Below are 20,674 nucleotides of genomic sequence, written 5' to 3' on the forward strand. Positions count from 1 at the left end.
GTGACCAACAGGAGGGACTCTGCGTGTCTTAAGGACAAGAAAAGAGTTTTCCTGAATCCATCGAACTGGAAACGTGAAATCGCCTGCAAGGCCATGGACCGACTTGTGAATGTCATTGGACCACAACATATAGGTAAAGTAAAGCACACGCACACGTTTGGTGTCATGGTTTAAAAAAGACGCACTAGACGCACATCTTCGACCGGACGTCATTCTCGTGACTCCACGCGTAGCCTATGCTATCAGTTGCTTTCTAAGAACTACGTTCTAAGAACCTACATTTACTCTGTGTGGTTCTGAAAACACATCTTATAATATTAAAAAAGTAAATGCCTTCACAGGTCTCACGGTGGGATTGAGTTTGATGATCATCGTTGTGATTATCATCCTTGCAGTTGTTGTTTACACTCCACCGGGCGCTACAGCGCGATGCTTGAGAAGAAACAGGAGTGAAGAACACCTCTCCCTGACTGATAACAGAATTTCATGACCACTAACAGTACAAATATGAACTTTATGGATCTCTGTGTTGGACTCACAACAAAGAATAAACTGTTAAACCATGGGGGGGGGGGGTGCTGTTTCATGCATACTGAGATTTTTACACTGTTAAAGACTTGGATTCCCATCCTAAACATAGACAAAGTTTCAAAAACTAATGTTGGACGTTGGATGGAGTATTTCTTTGTCAAAAATACTCCTTCCGTTTTTTTCGAGTATTATTTTAAGTGACTTACAAACAAATCACAGTTAACAAACTCATGAGGGATTAATAACATCTAATGTAATGTAAATGCATAAAGTGAATGTAAATTATTTCTGCTGATCTCAATCAATATTAAAATCAGATATATTTTTGTTGTTGTTATATTTTTTAGATGCGTTGTACACAAACAAGTATAATGTTAAATATCTCAATTCTGGTAGGCCTACCTACATAAATCCCCTGAAGCCTCTGTAAAGTGATAATATTAATATGCAATAATCCATAAACAGTGGGACTGACATATGCACTAATAAAGAAGATATTGAATTAGAGCTTTCTATGCTATCCTCAGTTGTCGTGAATTTCTATGCAATATTACAGATTTTTGCATTCTTTATCATGTGGATTTAATGTTATACAAGAACACCAACTCAATGACATTCAAGAATCTCTTTAATGACTGGACTGTACATCGAGGCTGCAATTCCAGTGGAGAACCACTAGAAGGACTAGTGCTCTGTGGAAAGGATGAGAGTCTCTGCATGTAACCTTGACGTGCCACTGCTATAGCTTTTATTCTATTTTTCATTAAAGGTAACTATTGATTTTGAGATTTTCACAATTGTTTTTTTTTTAAAAATAGTTTCGCAGTATAACTGAACATAGTTATGGTGTTTCATATAGGCCAGCATTGCATCAGAAATGCTGCTATATGAGACATCTCAAAGGAGATTAACCCATTTCAATGCTACTTCAGTAAGAATATGTCCACTGCATTTAAATTAATTGAAGAGGTCCAGCTTCATTTGAATTGCAGTTTCTCATTTAAAATATTTTTTGGTATCTGAAAGAGAGTATTTTTGTGAATCCCTAAGGAGTTATTCTATCCCCCCCCCCCCCACACACACACACACAACCCCCTTCACTGTCACAGAGCCAAGCCCTCCGAGTCGAACTTTAATTAAAAGCCATGACTGCTGTTGTCTGTCTGTCTTAAACTCTGATAGTCAGTGTCTCCTAATCTCAATCTTATCTTTCCAGCTCTCTCTGCTAATCCACACGGGGAGACAGAGATACGATCACTGGCAGATGCAGACACCGTCACACGTGATAAACAAAATGTGAGGCGTGCCCATGTGGCAAAACAACATTTGAGCATATAACACAACATGAAGTAGGAGACAATGCCTCTTTATTTCCTTGTATTGGGGTTGTTCTTTTACTGTTTGTCAATAAAAATTGTATGGTAATGGTAACTGTATTGAGAAAATATGAGGAATAGTAATGGATTAAATAACCAACAAGACACCCGACCACTGAAAGTAATAACGCAGAGAAATTAATCCATCAATCACTGTCACAACATCCAGCAAAATAATTTCTTATTTCCCCCTTTTTTTCTCTACCCCCTTAAGGTGGTGTCTCATTTCTAATCAATATGTTTTGTATCTCCGGCTGATTGCTTGTTTTCTCTGACAGAATGAGTCTGCATTGATTGTTGGCTGTGGTATTTTTCCACAAGATTTCTAAAACACCAGCATACTGATGTTACATCTGCTGGAATGAAATGGGGGATGGATCGCAGAGTGGATGGTGGATTTTATAATCTGTAGTCTAGATATTTTGAAAGGATTTGATGAAATTTTCTTACATGCGCTTCACCATAAATGCAAATATTCCGAGCACATCTCTGCTGAATTGATTTGAATGAGTCTATCTTCTAAATAAAATAAAGAAATATGGATAAAACAATCAACTCTAGACTGCTCATCAAGCCCTTCTATTTAGGCCCTGGAAACAGCACCCTCCTCCAAACATATGCAATCATATGACACATGGGTGACGGGGCACTCCCACCAGCTGCCGTCTGTGGAATGTCATGTTCAGAATGTTGTTTAAACCTCCTAGGCTTTCACATAAGTGTTTTTTGTGCATTTTCTGTGCTGCATTGTTTTATGTCTGACTGCTCACTTCATCACGTAATTTATTTCCTCCATTATTCTTGTAATGATGTTCTATTAACTAAGTTCGGGAGGAGCCCATTCAGATAATTACTCAATCAGCACTAGATGGTTCGGGCTGAATTAGCTCTTCGGACAACACGCCAAATATGCCTGTTCTTTACTCTATAGCCCCTTTCACACTGCGATTCCAGCAAATACACGGATAATGCGACCCGGCATTTGTTCCCGGGTCGCTAGATTTGGTCCATTCTCACTGCCAGCGAAATACCGTAATATGTGTGCTTTCACACACAACCCATAACGGTCCCGGAACGAGTTGACACGTGACATCCTGATGTGACGTATAATGGCGAGCGATCTCAGCTTCAGCACGGATAGTAAGGAGCTCTGTGGTCTCGACTTGTGTCCAGTTTGCGCACATTTCTGCTTGTTTAATTTTAGTTTCTTTTGTATACGAACACTGCATTTAAAACACCGACTAGCTCTTCTGGCACTGCAGGGTTGTAAACAAGCTCTAGGAGTCGCACAATAACTACGTACACATTGCGGTATTAGTTTTGGCTTTTGTTCACACAGCGCTCGTCCCGGGTCGAATACCACAATGTTACTAGGTCCCCGACCCGGGTTCAGTTCGGTAATCAATTCCGGGACGTGGTTGCTTTCACACAGAAGGCGACCCGGGAATATTGCCGGTCCGACGTGCAGTGTGAAAGGGGCTTATTTGATTACACGGGTCGGACAATGAGACTGAAACACTGGCCAATATAGTGTTGGAGGTTACACGCCCATGTATGCACAGCCTGGTGGCCAATCTTCACTGATTTTACATTATATCAGTAAGAGAGGCATTTGAAAGTTGAATTAGCAGAGAAATACCACAGCTGTACATAAAATATTGCAATCCACACAACATTCAAAAGAGGAGAAATTGTTGGTGCGCGTCCAGCTGAATTTATGTCCGTCCTGTATTTTTTGTCTCTCTTAGGAGAAATTTGTTTTACAAACCCGATTCCAAAACACTGTACAAATTGTGAATAAAAACAATGCAATGATGTAAAAGTTTCAAATTTCATAGATGACATATCAAATGTTTAAACTGAGAATATTTATAATTTTAAGAGAAAAATAAGTTGATTTTAAATTTCATGGAGTCTACACATCTCAAAAAGTTGGAAAAAGGCCATGTTTACTACTTTGTGGCATCCCCTCTTCTTTTTAACAACAGTCTGCAAACATATGGGGAATGAGGAGACGAGTTGCTCAAATTTAGGAATAGGAATGTTGTCCCATTCTGGTCTAAATAGGGCAAGTAAGACAGTTTTAAACCTATGGAGTTTTAGCCAGCAAAAGTGAATGGCATGTTGATTGTGTTAACTGACAATGTTTTGTGGAAGTATTCCTGAGCCCATGTTGTGATTTCCATTACAGTAGCATTCCTGTATGCGATGCAGTGCCGTCTAAGGGCCTGAAGATCACGGTAATCCAGTGTGGTTTTCAAGCCTTGACCCTTATGCACAGATATGGTTCCAGATTCTCTGACTCTTTGGATGATATTATGAACTGTAGATGATAACTTCAAACTCTGTAATTTTTCTCTGAGAAACTTCTTCCTGATATTGCTCCATTATTTTTCCCCACAGGATTCTCTGCCCATGTTGACTTCTGAGAAACACTGGCACTCTGAGAGGCTCTTTTTATACCCAATCATGTTGCCAATTGACCTAATAAGTTGCAAATTGGTCCTCCAGCTGTTCCTTATATGTACATTTAACTTTTCTGGCCTCTTATTGCTACCTGTCCCAACTTTTTAGGAATGTGCAGCTCTCATAAAATCCAAAATGAGCCAAAATGAAATGTATTATTTATTATAGTCTAGTATTATATACAAATTAGTATTTAGATTATGCCTAAACAATGTAACCCTATCTCCAATCAGAGTTCATCAGCGCATACTCAGGGTACAACATGTGGAGAGTCCAATAAAATCTTGTTGGCCTGTTGGATCATGCAAAACTCAAAAATATTTTATAAAGAGCTGATTGTCTATGGCAATCTATGACCGGCAAGTCTTTGTGATGTATCGAGAGCTATGGTATCTAAGATATTGTCGGTATAACACCACATAGGACATCCAACAGAAGTAACTGTCAACGCAAGATGAAGCTGTCTGAAAGGGATTAACCTGGATTGTATCCAAAAAAAACAAAAACATAAAAACACAGCTGCCCAACTCACTGCAGAAATATGCACCTCAACTTGACCTGTTTCCACAAAAACTGAGTCAATATTTATGGTAGGGCTGCTATAGCCAAACCTTTGGTCACTCGTGCCAAAGTCAAATGTTGGTTTCATTGATGCCAACAGTGCAAATCTTAGGCTGTTGACTGTGTGAAACGTATTGTTCTCTGGTGAGTCCGACTTCATTGACTTTCTGTGGGAGTTACAGTGTAAAGAAGGCCCAAAGAGGCTTAACACCCAGACTGTTGCTGCCCAGAGTGAAGCATGGGGGTGGATCAGTGATGGTTTGGAATTTAGACTGCAATATCATGGCATTCCCTACTGTGTTTGATGGGTGTCACTGCAGAGGACTGCCGAACAATTATGGAGGACCATGTGCATCTAATGGTTCAAACACTGGCCCCTGAAGAGGGTGCCGTAACATTAGCAATAATGCACTAATACATACAGCAAGACCAAGTTAAACCTGCCTATAGCTCGCCAGGTGGATAAGCCAGTCTGTGATTGGTTCCTGCAAAAATGTAACAGAAGCAGTGGAAATTAATGCACAGGTTTTTTACAGACTGAGTTGTAGGGCGAAATCAAATCGCTGACAGATCAGGCTGGGGTTACCCAGTCTACAAAATCCCTACCTCTGTCACATTGATGCTGTATTATTATTATTATAAAAGATCCTACACTATGCTAATGCAGTGGTTCCCAACCACATTCCTGGAGCCCCCCTAACACTACACATTTTGCATATCTCCTTTGACTGACACACCCATTTCAGGTCTTTGAGTCACTACTAATGAGCTGATAACCTGAATCAGGTGTGTTTGATTGAGGAGACATGCAAAATGTGCAGTGTTAGGGGGGCTCCAGGAATGTGGTTGGGAACCACTGTGCTAATGAATTGTTCATATCTAAAACCAGGTGTCTCAATAAATAAAGCAAGTCTAAACTGCATATATTTTAATACAGCTGTCCTTCATCTATCGTGCATGTTCATTTAAACGCCAAACTTTTTAATAAACAGAATTTGAACAAATGTTTGTGAAATTACTGGTCTCTGTCTTCAGGCTCAGATCCATCCTCTTAATTCTGTGGTGTTTGTCATCAGGTTGTTGTGACTCTGGGGAACAGGCTCCCTGTCTTAATGAGGATGGTTAGGAACAGACTACAGCTCCCTTTGAAACATGACCTTAGCATCAGTCATCTAGGTGTGGAGTGTTTACTGTCACCTCGAACACAGCTTCCTAAATGTTGCATTAAAGGAGGTAATCATGTATACTATAGCTTAAGTGTCCAAAGGTTTTAAATGAAGGTATTCTGTTTTAGAGTAAAGCTGACAAATAACATGGATAGCCTATGACAAATGTATGTTATTTTTGTATTTTAGTTTTATTATCCTAAGAAAAATTTGGCCTATATTTTAGATAATAAAGGCTTCATATCTCAAACTTTGATTGGATATTTCACATGTTTCTGCTGTAGTTCAGAAAAACTTTAAATACAAGTATAAGAATTACTGTAGGCTACATACAAGGTGGGTTGAAAGGATTAAAAAAAAAATAGTGTGACAGTACCTAAATGTTTTTTTAATTAATTTTTCTATAATATATATTGTGCCATCACCACCTTCCCCCCACAATTATTTTAAACATTTGAGTAAAAAAAAGAAGAGTGCTCTGCCTCCACCTGGAAATTAGGAAACAAATTTAAGTAACAAAATAAAGCTTATTTATGTGTCTTATTTCATGTTATTTTCTTCTAAAGCTTGTTTAGCCGATTATGTTACAGTTTGCTCCATTTTACAACACTCCCTGTTCCCATAGAATGCATTTTTTCCCAAATAGTTCTATTCAGCCGGCATTCACAAAAAACGTTTAATTGTGACGTTATTACCATGGCAACGCATAATTTAAAAGGATTTAGAGAGCGCTCAGATTACTAACACTAGCGGTATGACGTCTCACCCCTTTATTAAGTTACTGTTCAGTACTAGTGGTTTGACAGCTGGTACTCATCGCGCATGCGCAAAGCGAACAGAAGCGAGGGACCTCGAAGACGCTGCACATCTTCCTATGTGCGACGGCACCAAATGATGTGAGTTTCACCGCTATCTTCTCTTGCATCTTGTGTTACTTGACCCTGAATGGCGCTGGTCATCGTCCAACGCTCGCCAACCCCTAGTACAACATCCAGTCCGTGCGTGTCGGTAAGTTTCTTATCTATTTCACTAGTTTTTCTGTACTTATTAAACGATTATACTCATGTGCGAGCTGTAGCAGCAGCTAGGGTTTTTACTCATTTTGCGCATGCGCAGAAGGATACTGAGCTTATCAGTGATAGACGTGCAACTAGCCGGTGTCGTTTTGTACTCTAAGCGTTCGTAGTTTCATGCTTTATTTTTAATGTTATTCTAAAATCCCAAAAACAGCAGTCCGTTAGGAATGGCAAGCTATTAGTGAACAAAAGCGGCATTTGTATTACAGTTTTCTGAGCTAGTTGCTAGCTGCTGATCTGCAGTACGTGTAGTGACAAATGGATTTTAATCATCATTGTCATGTTGTTGTATTCAAGATCCCTACTAAAATTCTGTTTTAGGATGAAATGTCTGTTAAACTGTCTGTTAAACCTGACATATGACGAAAGGATACAAAAACATTTTTGTTACTGTGTTAAAACTTTCCAGATGGCTATAGTCACAAATACTGTTAGAATGTGTGCAAAATTGTGGATGCTTTGGCCTGATACAGTGACTATTTGTCGTAATAACTGTTGCAATTTGATAAAGTAGAACAGCACTGTGGGTTCGCTCACCACTTCCCAATATTTCTCACAAATTCACTATTATATTACCATTATAAGAGCTGTACTTCAGCAGGCCTATATCATACAACCGTGTTACACAGACTGCTCATGAATTACCTCATCTTTTACTTGTGCCTGATACAACTCTCTTTAATATGCTTTTATGCACATACAAAAAAAAAAAAAAATACTGAATAAAATCTCAAAGTAAGAGATTGTATAAATGTGGCTGTAATTTGTACTCATATTTATACTGCAGAAATAGTAAGTGTAGTATGATTGAATGCTATTCTGAGCATACATGCCCATATATCTTTTAGCAACAATTTTATTTTGAGATATGGACAAAACAATTGAATAGCCTACGTGAGTTGAATGCAGTTGTTGACGAAAAGGGGGTGATGGTGCATGAAAAGTGGGTTAATTCTGTAAAGCTCGCGTCAAGATTTGTCCTGCCTTACAAGAAGTAATTTTTAGTGACAAGTAAGACTGTCACCATGAAATTGCAATATTTAAACTTGTCTGTTCTTGTGCCCCAATCCATTCTTTTCATAATCAACTGGAATTAATATTTATATATGGGAGAATCTTGAGTTTTTTGTATCTGTTTGAAACTGTGCTGCAGTATATACTGTATATTATATATATTTTTCTTCATATATTAGATATTTAAAACAATATAAAATGCAGCAAAAAACACTTAAAATATGATTTAGCTACTTTAATGTTTTCATATAATAAGTTCCATATTCAATTCAGTGAGTGCCTCCTGTTTATCTCATAAATTAAAGCATTATTTTATTTATATATTTAAAATGTTTTGGTAGTCCAATCAAATAAGTCAAATTATGTTGCAATCGTTGTTGACATTGTTAGAAATGTAAAAGTAATGTGGTGTTTTGAGCAGCGAGAAACGTTTAGTTTAACCTAAATTGTCAGTTTTTATTGTCAACTTAGCACCACAATAAATTTGTCATGCACATTACATAATGAAAAATATTTTAAAATGTTATGGTAGTAATAGTGTTATTCTGAAAACACTAAGGTTCCTTACAGTAAACTCTTGAAAGCTTGTTGATCTATGTTAAAAAACATTTTTTTTGTTTGCATTGTTACACTGGAGTCCAAGCAACTTATTGAAAAAACACGTATGATGCCAGAAAAACATGCATGTTGCAACATAGCAGCATGAGTTCCAAAATTGACATGACCTACCTCAACTAATGACTAATGACAAGATGACCTAAAATCTTAAGTCATATTTAGGTTAGCTCACATGTAAAGGCTAGATAGAAAAATTAGGTTATGTGAATGAGGTTGGGCTTATCCCCCCCAACTACCCATCATGTGACCCCATTGAGGCTTCCATGTGAGTCATCTTGTGAGATGCCTCAAGGTTTTCCAGACAAAGTCCTCAGTGAACCTATCCCAGCAAGCCTTATTAGTCTTGACGTTGGTTGTGATGCATTTCCCCATGCACATTTTACATGCCGAGAGAGAGCTGGTATTGGAAAAACAAATTAGCCAGTTTCTCAAATGTATTGGAATAAATTGTAAGTGAAGAGTTACATTGTTGTGCATTCTCACTAAATCAATATACTTTGTCACAGACACCTTGAGTTCATGGTCTGAGTTCATGGCCCTGTGCAGTGTATCTCACACTATTGTTTGCTGTGGCAGGATATTTTTGCCTATTTAGCATATCAGAATCAGAAAGAGCTTCATTGCCAAGTGTTCTTGCACTCACAAGGATTTTTTTCTTGGTGCTGAAGCTTCCTGGCATCACACAGTCAAACGGCTTGATGTGAGACAGGAGAACTGCAAATTTCAGGAGCTTGACAGAGTGGTCTTTAGAAGTGCATTCATTGGTGTACAGGGAGAAGAGCAGTAGGGAGAGAACGCACCCCAATGCTGATACTGAGAGTCCTGAATGTGAGTTACCCCAGTCTCACTAGCTGCAGGAGCTGTAATCCACTGAGAGATTGAGGATGGCATGGAGAGCTGGGTGGTTTTGCTGTGAGGAGATCAGCCATGATGGTATAAAAGGCCGAACTGAAGTTCACAAATAAGATCCTTGCATAAGTCCAAGGTCTGTCGAGATGTTGCAGGTCATAATGCAGTACCATGTTGACTGCATCATCCACAGACCATCCAGTTTGCTCTATAGGCAAATTAAAGAGGATCCAGCAAGGGTCCAGTAATGTCCTTCAGGTGGGCCAGTACCAGTCTTTCAAACGACTTCATGACCAGAGACGTGAGAGCAACAGGTCTGTAGTCATTTAGTCCAGTGATTTGGGTTTTTTTGGGGACAAGAATTATAGTGGAGCATTTGAAGCAGCAGGGAACTTTACACTACTCCAATTATCTGTTGAAGATCTGTCCAAAGATCTGCGTGAAGACTGGTGCAAGTTGGTCAGCACAGGCTTTCAAACAAGCAGATGAGATTCCATCTGGGCCTGAAGCTTTCTTAGTCTTCTGTTTTTTTTTTAAGAATAGGCTGACGTCGTCCACACAGACCTTAAACTCAGGTTGGATGGCAGGAGGGGTTAGGAGAGGGTGTGCAGGAGTTGATGGGGAAGTGAAGATCAGAGCAGGTGTGTGGTGTGAGACTGGGCTTTTCAAACCTGCAGTAGAATGCATTCAGATCGTCAGTCAGTTGTTGATTACAGATCGGGGGGGTTTGACTTGTAGTTGGTTATATGGTGATTGTAGTCTGACTTGTGCCTGGTTGCCTCTTATTTACCCTAAACTGTGTTGTTAAGAAGCACTCTGTTATGACATTGTCCATATGCAGCATGGGTTGGCTGCCTGATCCCCAAGAGAAAGTGCTCTGGGATTGGGATTACTGAAGCAGGCAGCATGGATTAAATGTAGCCTTGGCCGTTGTGGTCAGAGGAAGCCTGAAGCTTTGCAGTAATCACACATCAACTTATGAAATGTGTGTGTGTGTGTCCGATGTTTGGCTTAGCTAGGGTGTATGAGTGAGAACTATGTTTACAATTAAGTCAATCTACACTAAAAGTTTGTGGCCACTAAGATTTTTTTTCTCCAAAAACAATTAATACTTTTATTAAAGAAGTATTATAATGCCCTTTTAACAAGATGTAAAATAAGTGTCCAGATGTCCCCAGAATGTGTCTGTGAAGTTTTGGCTCAAAGTACCCCACAGATCATGTTTTATTGCATGTTAAAATTGTCACTTTTTGAGGGTGAGCTGGTCCTCCTTTGTAGAAGAGGGTGGAGCGTCAAGAGCTTGTGTTAGGGTGTACTCACACTAGGTGATGTGAACTGTGCCCGGACACGTTTGACCCTCAACGTCTGGTTGGGTTGAATAGTGTGAGAGCTCCAGTTCGTTGAGCCGGCCCTGGTCCGCTTGGAAGAGATGGACCAGAGCGCGGTTTGGTTGGTATCGTGCACGGTAAGCATGCAGTGTGAGTGCTAACCGTGCCAGAGCACAGAACAGCTGTTGCACTACATGACATTGTTGCGACAACAAACATCAAACTATTACTACTTGGATACACTTTCAATTAATTGCATATTCAGTTTTTAATTGTATTTAATCTCTTTTTAACTGAACAAAATAATTTTTTACTACTATAATAAATTAAAACTGGGACAAAACAGACCTGTGTGTTTTAAATGACTACTAGTTCAGTGTCCGTTCTCTGAGCATATAAGCCCTGCCCTAGTGAGGCACGACATTTCTCAAGATTCTGCTTTTATTAGAGAGAAGAATATGTTCAGCCCCTTTCCTCTGAAGCTTTGAATATTCTTGGTTGATTGCTAGTGAAGTTTCAAAACTCAAAAAATGGAATTCGGACCTGCTCTACTTTTTTAGGCGGTCTATTAACAAAAGCGCTTTTCTTCTGGTCTTCAAAACTAAAAATTGCATCGTGAATTACGTAAGTGTGCTCTTGCCCGGTGTCATGAGAAATGGTGTCCTCTTAGGACCCAAAGCCATTCTATTGGCTGAAAGAACTTAATCTGGTACTTAATCTTAGATAGGTAATCTGTTCAGAGCCTGATTACAATTCTTACAAAATCAAGTTTTGATTTTTGACATTTAAATTGTGTTAAAATTAGGGATAGGCATGATTAATCGACGATCGATAATTAATTGTTAAGAATCACTTCAATTTGTTAAAGATTAATCTAATGCATAAAAAAGTCTTGAAGCAATTGTGTGGCAGCAATTAAGCATTTTACCACCAGTTTTTTTTACCACCTTCCGTTTTGATTTCAAAAGTACTCATGAAGAGATCACGGTGAAGTGTTGGACCATTTTGATTTAAAAACTGAAATAGTTCATTGCAAACATTGCGATGCCTTGTATAAGTACAACACGGCCACGACTCAAATGATCTACCACTTAAATAAAGAGCATCCATCCCTGGTTAATGTCAGTGGCGGTGCATCCTGCTTGCCAAGTTAGTGTATCCCGGCAACGTCAGTCCCCTCAGAGCGAGTGTTTTTGTGGCGAGAGCACCTCGGCTGCGTGGCGTGTCCGTTTTTATTTCAGCTCCCATGTTAACAGGTTACAGCTTTCCACACTGCCTGCATGACCCGCACAGCTCGAGCCGCGCCGAAAACGTGTGCATGCTAGAAATAAAACCGACACCTATTTTTCACTTGACAAGCAAGTGTGTTGGAAGCGTTTCCAGGCAAATTAGAATACGATAAGATGTAATTTTGACACAAATACACATTAATAAATGACACTTTGGTGTTTGAAAGTCTCTAGGTTAACATAAATGAAGATAAAGGCCTAATTGTAATTAAAAAAAATTTTCAAAAAAATATTTATCGATTTTGAAATATTGCACCTGTTACAGAATATAGCATATTTTGCCATCAATGTCTTTGCTGTATCAGTAGGCTATATATTTATGTTTAACATGAAGTATAGGCCTTCCCTGTACGTCACCTAGCAGCGCCGCGTCAGAAACTTTTCTGGTGTGCAAAGACATGGAAAACGGCACGCAGCAGACGCGACAGAAACGCATATGCATGAGCACATATGATTGGTTTGGCTAACTGAACGTAGTTTAGCTGTCTGCCACAAGTTTTTCTTGTAATAAAGGTCTTATAAAAGTTAAATCATTAATTTTATTATAAAAATAATGATTAATCGATAGTCGATCTTTAATTCTCCCGACAATTGACTAAGAAAATGTAATCAAATGCCCATCCCTCTTTAAAAGTCTTTAACGTCTTGCAAATCATGTTTCATATACTAGTATATAACTGAAGCTATAAATATCAAGCATATCTCGTTCTTAATATTTTTTAGTTAGCGTACGTTCTAGCATAGCATACAGCTACCCAATTAGCTTAGTTTATAGAGTCTGGGAATCAACGTCACTGCGCGTTGCATTCTGGGCAGTCGCCGCCATGTTTTAGGTCACGCTCATGAGCGTACAATGATAACAAATACGAATCACTAGAGAAAAAAACGACTGTATTCGCGTTTTTTAAGAACTGCTTGCACTCACTTGGAAAGAATGTACTAATATTTGAATCTCTTGCGTACATGAGCACTCAGTCGTAATGCCAGGACATTGCACATATTCATCTCATTTCATACGATCACCACATTTGCAATTACCCTACATCTTAAAAGCCCTAGCCCCGCTTTAATGTTTATACAATTTTATATATATATATATATATATATATATATATATATATATATATATATATATATATATATATATATATATATATATATATATATATATATATATATATATATATATATATATACTTGTTGTATTTATTTTTTGCGCCTGTTTTGTATGTATATGTATATATATATATATATATTTTTTTTTTTATTTTTTTTATTTGTCTGATATGTAATGCGTTTTGTTATTGTAAAAAAATGTCAAGCTTGTATTTTGAACGGAACGTTTAGCTTGCTAGAATAAGCTACAGCAACTTGATTAGCCATTAAACGAAACATTGTGGTAACATTTTGATCAGGCATTTAAAACAGCTACCATGTTGGGTCCTAAGCGGACACTATTTCAAAGGGGGACATGATTTTTCATGACATCCGTACGTTAAGTGCAAGTGTGAGTGCAGGCCAGCGGGGGAGTGGGGAGGGGGGCAATCACACCACAATCACGGTACAAAGCAACCATGCCTAGTGTGTGATACTGTGAGTAGACCTTTAGAAGCTCCGATTACCTCACAGACATGCACTGAAAATTGTTCAGCCTTTTATGTTTAAAACCGAGTCAGACAATAAAGGAGACTCAAGAAGAAGTGGCAAAATGTAGAATGCAGGATGTTTCCGAATGGCTAGTTGATGAATTTATGAGCTGATGTGGAGTTGCTATCTTCAAGTCATTGATTAGCATATTCTGTTTTGATAATCGCTTGTTGTTAAGATGCCTTCAGAGCCAGAGAATATATGCTACATGGAGATTTAAATATGCTTATAACTTATTTTGTCATCTTTTTTTATGACATGCTATTGCATTTGTGTTGCGTACTGTTTTCCAATAAATGTGAAAAGTAGGATGTGACAGCTTGAGCAGACTCCCAAATGTGCTCTACTACAACAACTCTTCTTCTTCTTAATATGGCCTCACCCCCTTTGTTGCTTGATCCCAAGGCAGGGTTTATGTACATTTTAGGGTTAGTGATGTCACTAACCTGGGAAGAAGCTTGTTGTAGTCCCTACCAGACATTTGTTGTTGTCCTTCAAAAGGTAGTCCTTAGATTTCTTTAAAAGGATGCATCAAAGAAAAAGAAATGTATAAAAAGATAAAAGAAAAATAAAGAAAATATAGTTCAGGCAAAAATGAAAATTCAGTTATTTAATTACCGTACTCACCCTCATGTCATTCCAAACCTTTGTTCATCTTCGTAACACAAATTAAGATATTTCTGATGTAATCCGAGAGCTTTCTAGCCCCTCCATAGACAGCAAATTAATTAACACGTTCAAGGCTAATAAGGATAGTAAAAAACATGTGACTACAGTGGTTGAACCTTAATTTTATAAAGCAACGAGGATCCTTTTTGTGTGCAAAAACAAACCAAAATAATGACTTAATTCAAAAATTTTGTTCTAACCTATATCAGTCTTAGACATTGCAATTAGCGCATCACTTTTGAGTTGTACAGAAGCCAATGCTGGGAGCTGCACTGTGTTTACAGCGCAACCTGCGTTTTTGGGTGAACTAACCCTTTTAAGCATTACTACAACTGTTTTCAACATTATTAATAATAATAATTATTATCAGATTGTTAACTGATTTCCTGGTGGTCATAGTAGGAACTTGGTTTCTTTTAATGCTGCAGTTCATAGTTTGTTTTTGCTAAACTTAAAAATAAATATGAATTATTATTTTTATAGGGAAAAGCGTGGAAAATCTGTCAAACAGTGCAGAGGCAATACATTTCAAACACTGCGTAATACAATTTGTGTGTAATTTCGTTAGTTTCCTGTCATTTGATGATGCTAAGGTTTGTTTTTATCAAATTATCACTTTATCAACCTAACATTTCAGATAAAGGTACAGGTAGGAGTACACTTGCGGTAAGTTGAGTGGTTGGACTTCATGCTGGACCACTGTGATCTACTTGAATGTACTCCAGGTCTGACCATTGTATCTCTTGTTCTCTTCCTACAGGAGACAGGCAGTGCTGAAGATGACCGGCGCTCTCAGCCCAGAAGGTAAGTCCACAGGCCTGCATCTAAGCCGTTTATCCACCAGCATCCTAAAATCCACATTTATGTCTCGGATATTCATAGTCACACTTGACTGGACCATCATCTTTGTTTTAGAGGAAAACATTCACTTTAGTTTTGATCCATCTTATGATGTGCAGTATCCCCACCAGGGGGAGTATTCTGAACAGTGCATGACTAATGAACGGAACATGACTACTATACAAACCCTGGCCAGATAATAGGCCTAGTGATGAAACTAAACTAAAGTCCGAGTGGAAGCAGATCTGTGATTTCAAATTATGTAAAAATCAATATCTGTGTCTAAGAAAGGAACTGAACATTTGAAATGAGTTACGTTATTGTTTGAGTGAAACCAGGATGATGGTGACCTGAATTTTGACTACCTTGTGTACGTGACTATGCAATCCAGTACACTACAGTATTTGGCCAGTACAATATTTGCATGAATATCAGGATGCTGTATCTGAGGTGAGCAGTATTTGTGTATTTTAGAGTATACACGTATGTATGTGACATCAGACTTGTTTGTTTTTTATCAGTCTCTTGTTTTTATTTTGGATAAACTGATTCGTCACAACATTGTGGTTTGTGCTATATCGGACTTCGCATGAGAACGTATACATGGTCTTCCACGCTATTGGTTTTTTGCAGAATCATTCAAAAATCGTTTGCTACAAATTTGCCACAACTTATGTGTGTGATAATTTAAATGTTTTAAATAAATCATTTATGTAAATAATTTAATTATTCTATAAGGTAATGCATTTTTAGTACTTTAAACTCTACATTTTAACATATTTGACTCCATTTCACAAGATTCCTTACATATTCTTCCAAAGTTATAGTGATAGGATTGGTAAATGGGTTAATTGTCAAAAATGTTTGCCTTTTAGTATTGAACATTTATCAGCTTATATTTATAAATATTTTACAGTGGCTTTGAACATACATTATATTGCCAATAGTATTTGGACACTCCTCCAAATCATTGAATTCAGGTGTTCCTTCCAATCACTTCCATGGCCATAGGTGTATAAAATCAAGCACCTAGGCATGCAGATGCTTCTACAAACATTTGTGAAAGAATGGGTCGCTCTCAGGAGCTCAGTGAATTCAAGCATGGTGACTTGATAGGTTGCCACCTGTGCATTCGTGAAATTTCCTCACTACTAAATATTCCACTATCAACCGTTAGTGGTATTATAAGAAAGAGGGGAAGCAATTGGGAACAACAGCAACTCCGCCATGAAGTGGCAGACCACATAAATCACGTTCAGTGCATGCTGAGGCACACAATGCACAGCTTTCTGCAGAGTCAATAACTTCAGACCTCCAAACTTTGTGTGGCCTTCAGATTAGCTCAAGAACAGTGCATAGAGAGCTTAATGGAATGGGTTTCCATGACTGAGCAGCTGCATTACATCACCAAGTGCAATGTAAAGCATCGGATGCAGTGGTGTAAAGCACACTGCAACTGGACTGTTGAGTGCTGGAGAAGTGTTTTCTAGAGTGATGAATCACGCTTCTTTGTCTTGCACTCTGATGGATGAGTCTGGGTTTGGGGGTTGCCAGGAGAACGATACTTGCCTCACTGCAATTTGCTAAGTGTAAAGTTTGGTGGAGGGGGGTTATGGCGTGGGGTTTTTTTCAGGGGTTGGTCTTCACCCCTTAATTCTAGTGAAAGGAACTTTTAATGCTTCAGCATACCAAGACATTTTGGACAATATCATGCTCCCAACTTTGTGGGAACAATTTGTGGATCCCCCCTTCCTGTTCCAACATGACTGTACACCAGTGCACAAAGCAAGGTCCATAAAACTATGAGTGAGTTTGGTGTGGAGGAACTTGACTGGCCTGCACAGAGTTCTGACCTCAACCCTATAGAACACCTTTGGGATGAATTAGAGCAGAGACTGTGAGCCAGGCCTGCTCGTCCAACATCGGTGACCTCACAAACTGCACTTCTGGAAGAATGGTAAAAAATTCACATAAACACACTGTTGAAGCCTTATCAGAAAAGTTGAAGCTGTTATAGCTGCAAACGGTGGGCCAACTCCTGCAGATTAAGATGTCAATAAAGTTCATGTGCATGTAAAGGCAGGTGTCCCCAAAACGTTTGGCAATACAGTGTGTATTATACACACACACACACACACACACACACACACACATATATATATATATATATATATATATATATATATATATATATATATATATAATATATATATATACAATATACATATGCAGGTTCTGTCTGCCTGCCTATAGGACGTTAAGTACCTTGTGGAGGACTGCAGCACATGATTTGACAGTGTAGGCTTTCATTAGAGGGTCTGGACAGGGTTCAGACTCCGGTCTAATTTGAATCATAAGTATCATGGTGGATGATAACTATTCAAGCCTAGTTATGCAACGCTTTTTGGCTTCCCACCACCAGATGGAATCGTCTGGGAGGGTCTTACATGACATCAGACTTTTGTTTGTGTAGTATCCAAGACAAAAACTAGAACCCCCAGGTCAAGTTTAAAAGGCACCCCAAAACTTGGCACTTTCAATGCCGTGCCACACATGTCCTCAATTACACGGCATGTTAGGTAATCCTATGATGACTGACATCATTTCCGTAAGATATTCTCCCGAGCGCTGTGTGTGTTTTCATTTGCCTTTTCTCACTTGCACCCCCATGCTACAACCTGACCCTTGATTACATAACATTTGGCCCAAATATCTTGCTGTGCATGATCACTTACAATTTCAAGGGACAAGGAGGGAATCTGCAGTACACTCTGGAACACAAAAAGTAAATGATTTTTTGCTGCTATCTTGGGTTTATTGCTAGGATATTTAATTATTTTAAGTCACTTATGCTCTCTAAGGTCACATTTATTAGATAAATACAGTAATATTATGAAATAGTATTCCAATGTATAACAATTTTTTTGTGTCTTGAAAGATATGTGATGGCAAAGCTGAATTTTCTTAATCATTACTCCAGTCTCCATTTTCTATGTTGATTTGGTGTTCAGAAATCTGAGGGATCTCTTATTATTAAAAATGTTAAAAACAGTTTTGCTGCTACACCATCTTTACTGTAACTTTTGATAAATTGAACGCAGTATTAATTTCTTTAATTAACAACTTTTGAATGACAGTGTACCTCACGAGGACTATGACTTGTCACAAATTCACATCGCAAAATTGATCACTTTTGAACCTTGAAATGATTCACAATCACTACAAAATGTGGTCTCTAAATGTAAGTGTATCTCTAAATGTGAAGCATTTAAAAATGGACTTGGTACTTGTAAAACCCAGTGTGGTCAGAGAAAGATGTGGTTAATGAATAAAAACATGGTTAAAAACAAATCAAATGTATTAAAATGAAGAAGAACTACATCTTCAGAATCATGTCTGAATTGTGTGCATTAGGAGTGTCATCATCAGCGTTTGGATTTATTGTTCTTTTTATGAGACTATTAAGTCATAGCAGGCCTGCAGTGCAGTTATTGTGTTTTTTATAGGACTATTCAGTCTTAGCTGGCCTGCGATACATTTGCTTTGTGCACTGGCCTCATTCCAGCAACTCCAATTAGTCTTGGGGCTGGAGAAAGGGTTGGTTAAGATAAAAAAAACTGGAGATACAGGCACCAGGAAACAGAATAGAAAAATAGATCCAGCATATAATAAAAATTTCAGAGATGTTAAGGTGTCACAGCAGTGTGGCCGAACAGGTTTTTCTGGACCACTTATGTTTATAAGTACGTGTATATGAGTTTGGTTGGCTGACCGTTTGTCACGGGGCTGGGTAGAGCAAGTTTTTTCATGCATGAGTTTCTCTCATTTCACCTAGTTTTCTTACAAGGTCAGGTGTAATCATGCTTCAACGGTTAGAGGTTCTGCTACGCTGAATATAACATGGTATATCTTTGGTGTAATTTATTCCAAACGAGTGCTTTTTCATAGTGATAGCTTTTTTATAATTAATTAATTTATTGAACATATTTATTTTTGCAATTTTGTTCATTTTTGTTCAGATAGTACAGTTGGAGAGAACAGGAAGTTAAGTTGGGAGTAATGAACGAAACCGTACTCTATTGTAGGTTCTTTTTTCCAGATGTTAAAAAAAGATTCATAAAAATTGACCCCATTTTTAATTTAACAGATGTTTAGTCACAGGTGTGCATTCACTGGCTTATGTATTTACGGCAGCTTTGAGCATATCTCACCCAGTGATGTTTGAAATGTATTACTGCTTTGACTATTTTTAAATGTACATTTATAATAAGTGGTAGACAAAAGTCCTGGTGAGGTACACTATAAAATCCTATAAAGAAAACACAGACAGGTGGTGGTCATAATATCATCAAAAAGTTGATGTATTTCACTAATTCAGTCAAAAAGTAAAACGTGTATATTATATTAATTAATTAATTACACACAGACTGATATATTTCAAATGTTTATTTCTTTTCATTTTGATGATTATAACTGACAACTAAGGAAAATCCCAAATTCAGTATCTCAGTTAAATTAGAATATTGTGAAAAGGTTCAATATTGAAGACAACTGGTGCCACTCTCTAATCAGCTAAGTAACTCAAAACACCTTCAAAGGCCTTTAAATGCTCTCTTAGTCTAGTTCTGTAGGCCACACAATCATGGGGAAGACTGCCGACTTGACAGTTGTCTAAAAGAAGACCATTGACACCTTGCACAAAGAGAGCAAGACACAAAAGGTCATTGCAAAAGAGGCTGACTGTCCACAGAGCGCTGTGTCCCTTGTGAAGAATCTAATTGACTTAGTTGAATTTCCAGCAGCAACAAAAACTGTGTTGTAACTTACTGGTCATACCGCCCACAGGATTTCCCACGTGGCTGACCATTTTTTAATAGAGTAGAGTAAGGAATTGGTATCAGACACATTCCCAGCTCCAAGTATAGGAAACAGCTGGCTCTTAAGAACTCTGCGGTCATGAAATGGGGGTAATCAAGGGAGCATCCATTATCTTGTAAGCACCAGTGACCTTTTCCAGGACATTGCATGCGAGACGGCGACGGTTGCACAACACGCACTCATAATTTTGTAAACACGACATGACAACAGCAACATCTCAAATTACCAGCCAAGGGAGTCAAATGGGAAAACTGATATAAACATAAAGTAGCTTATGACTGTGTTAACAGCCTGGAGGTGTTTGTGAGGTTTCAGATGTTATGTACCGCCACAAGAACAAATGCATTGCAATGCGGAATGTGATGT

The 20,674-nt window shown here is 38.2% G+C and overlaps 1 protein-coding gene and 1 long non-coding RNA gene across 2 annotated transcripts in view; both read left to right on the plus strand.

Moving 5' to 3' along the window:
• Positions 1-1,839, plus strand: LOC137085170 (uncharacterized). The gene is made up of 3 exons (XR_010906924.1): positions 1-133; positions 342-1,300; positions 1,748-1,839. It is a non-coding gene; the product is annotated as an uncharacterized lncRNA (long non-coding RNA).
• Positions 1,840-6,912: 5,073 nt separating this feature from the next.
• Positions 6,913-20,674, plus strand: part of ssh2a (slingshot protein phosphatase 2a) — a 30,994-nt gene continuing 17,232 nt past the window's right edge. The window contains exons 1-2 of the mRNA XM_067450538.1: positions 6,913-7,108; positions 15,351-15,394. Of these exons, the coding sequence (XP_067306639.1) occupies positions 7,046-7,108; positions 15,351-15,394 (107 nt within the window). The 5' untranslated portion in view covers positions 6,913-7,045. The remainder of the gene's footprint in view (positions 7,109-15,350; positions 15,395-20,674) is intronic.

This window comes from Pseudorasbora parva, chromosome 8 (genome assembly GCF_024679245.1).
Source record: "Pseudorasbora parva isolate DD20220531a chromosome 8, ASM2467924v1, whole genome shotgun sequence".
In the NCBI taxonomy this organism is placed as follows: Eukaryota; Metazoa; Chordata; class Actinopteri; order Cypriniformes; family Gobionidae; genus Pseudorasbora; species Pseudorasbora parva.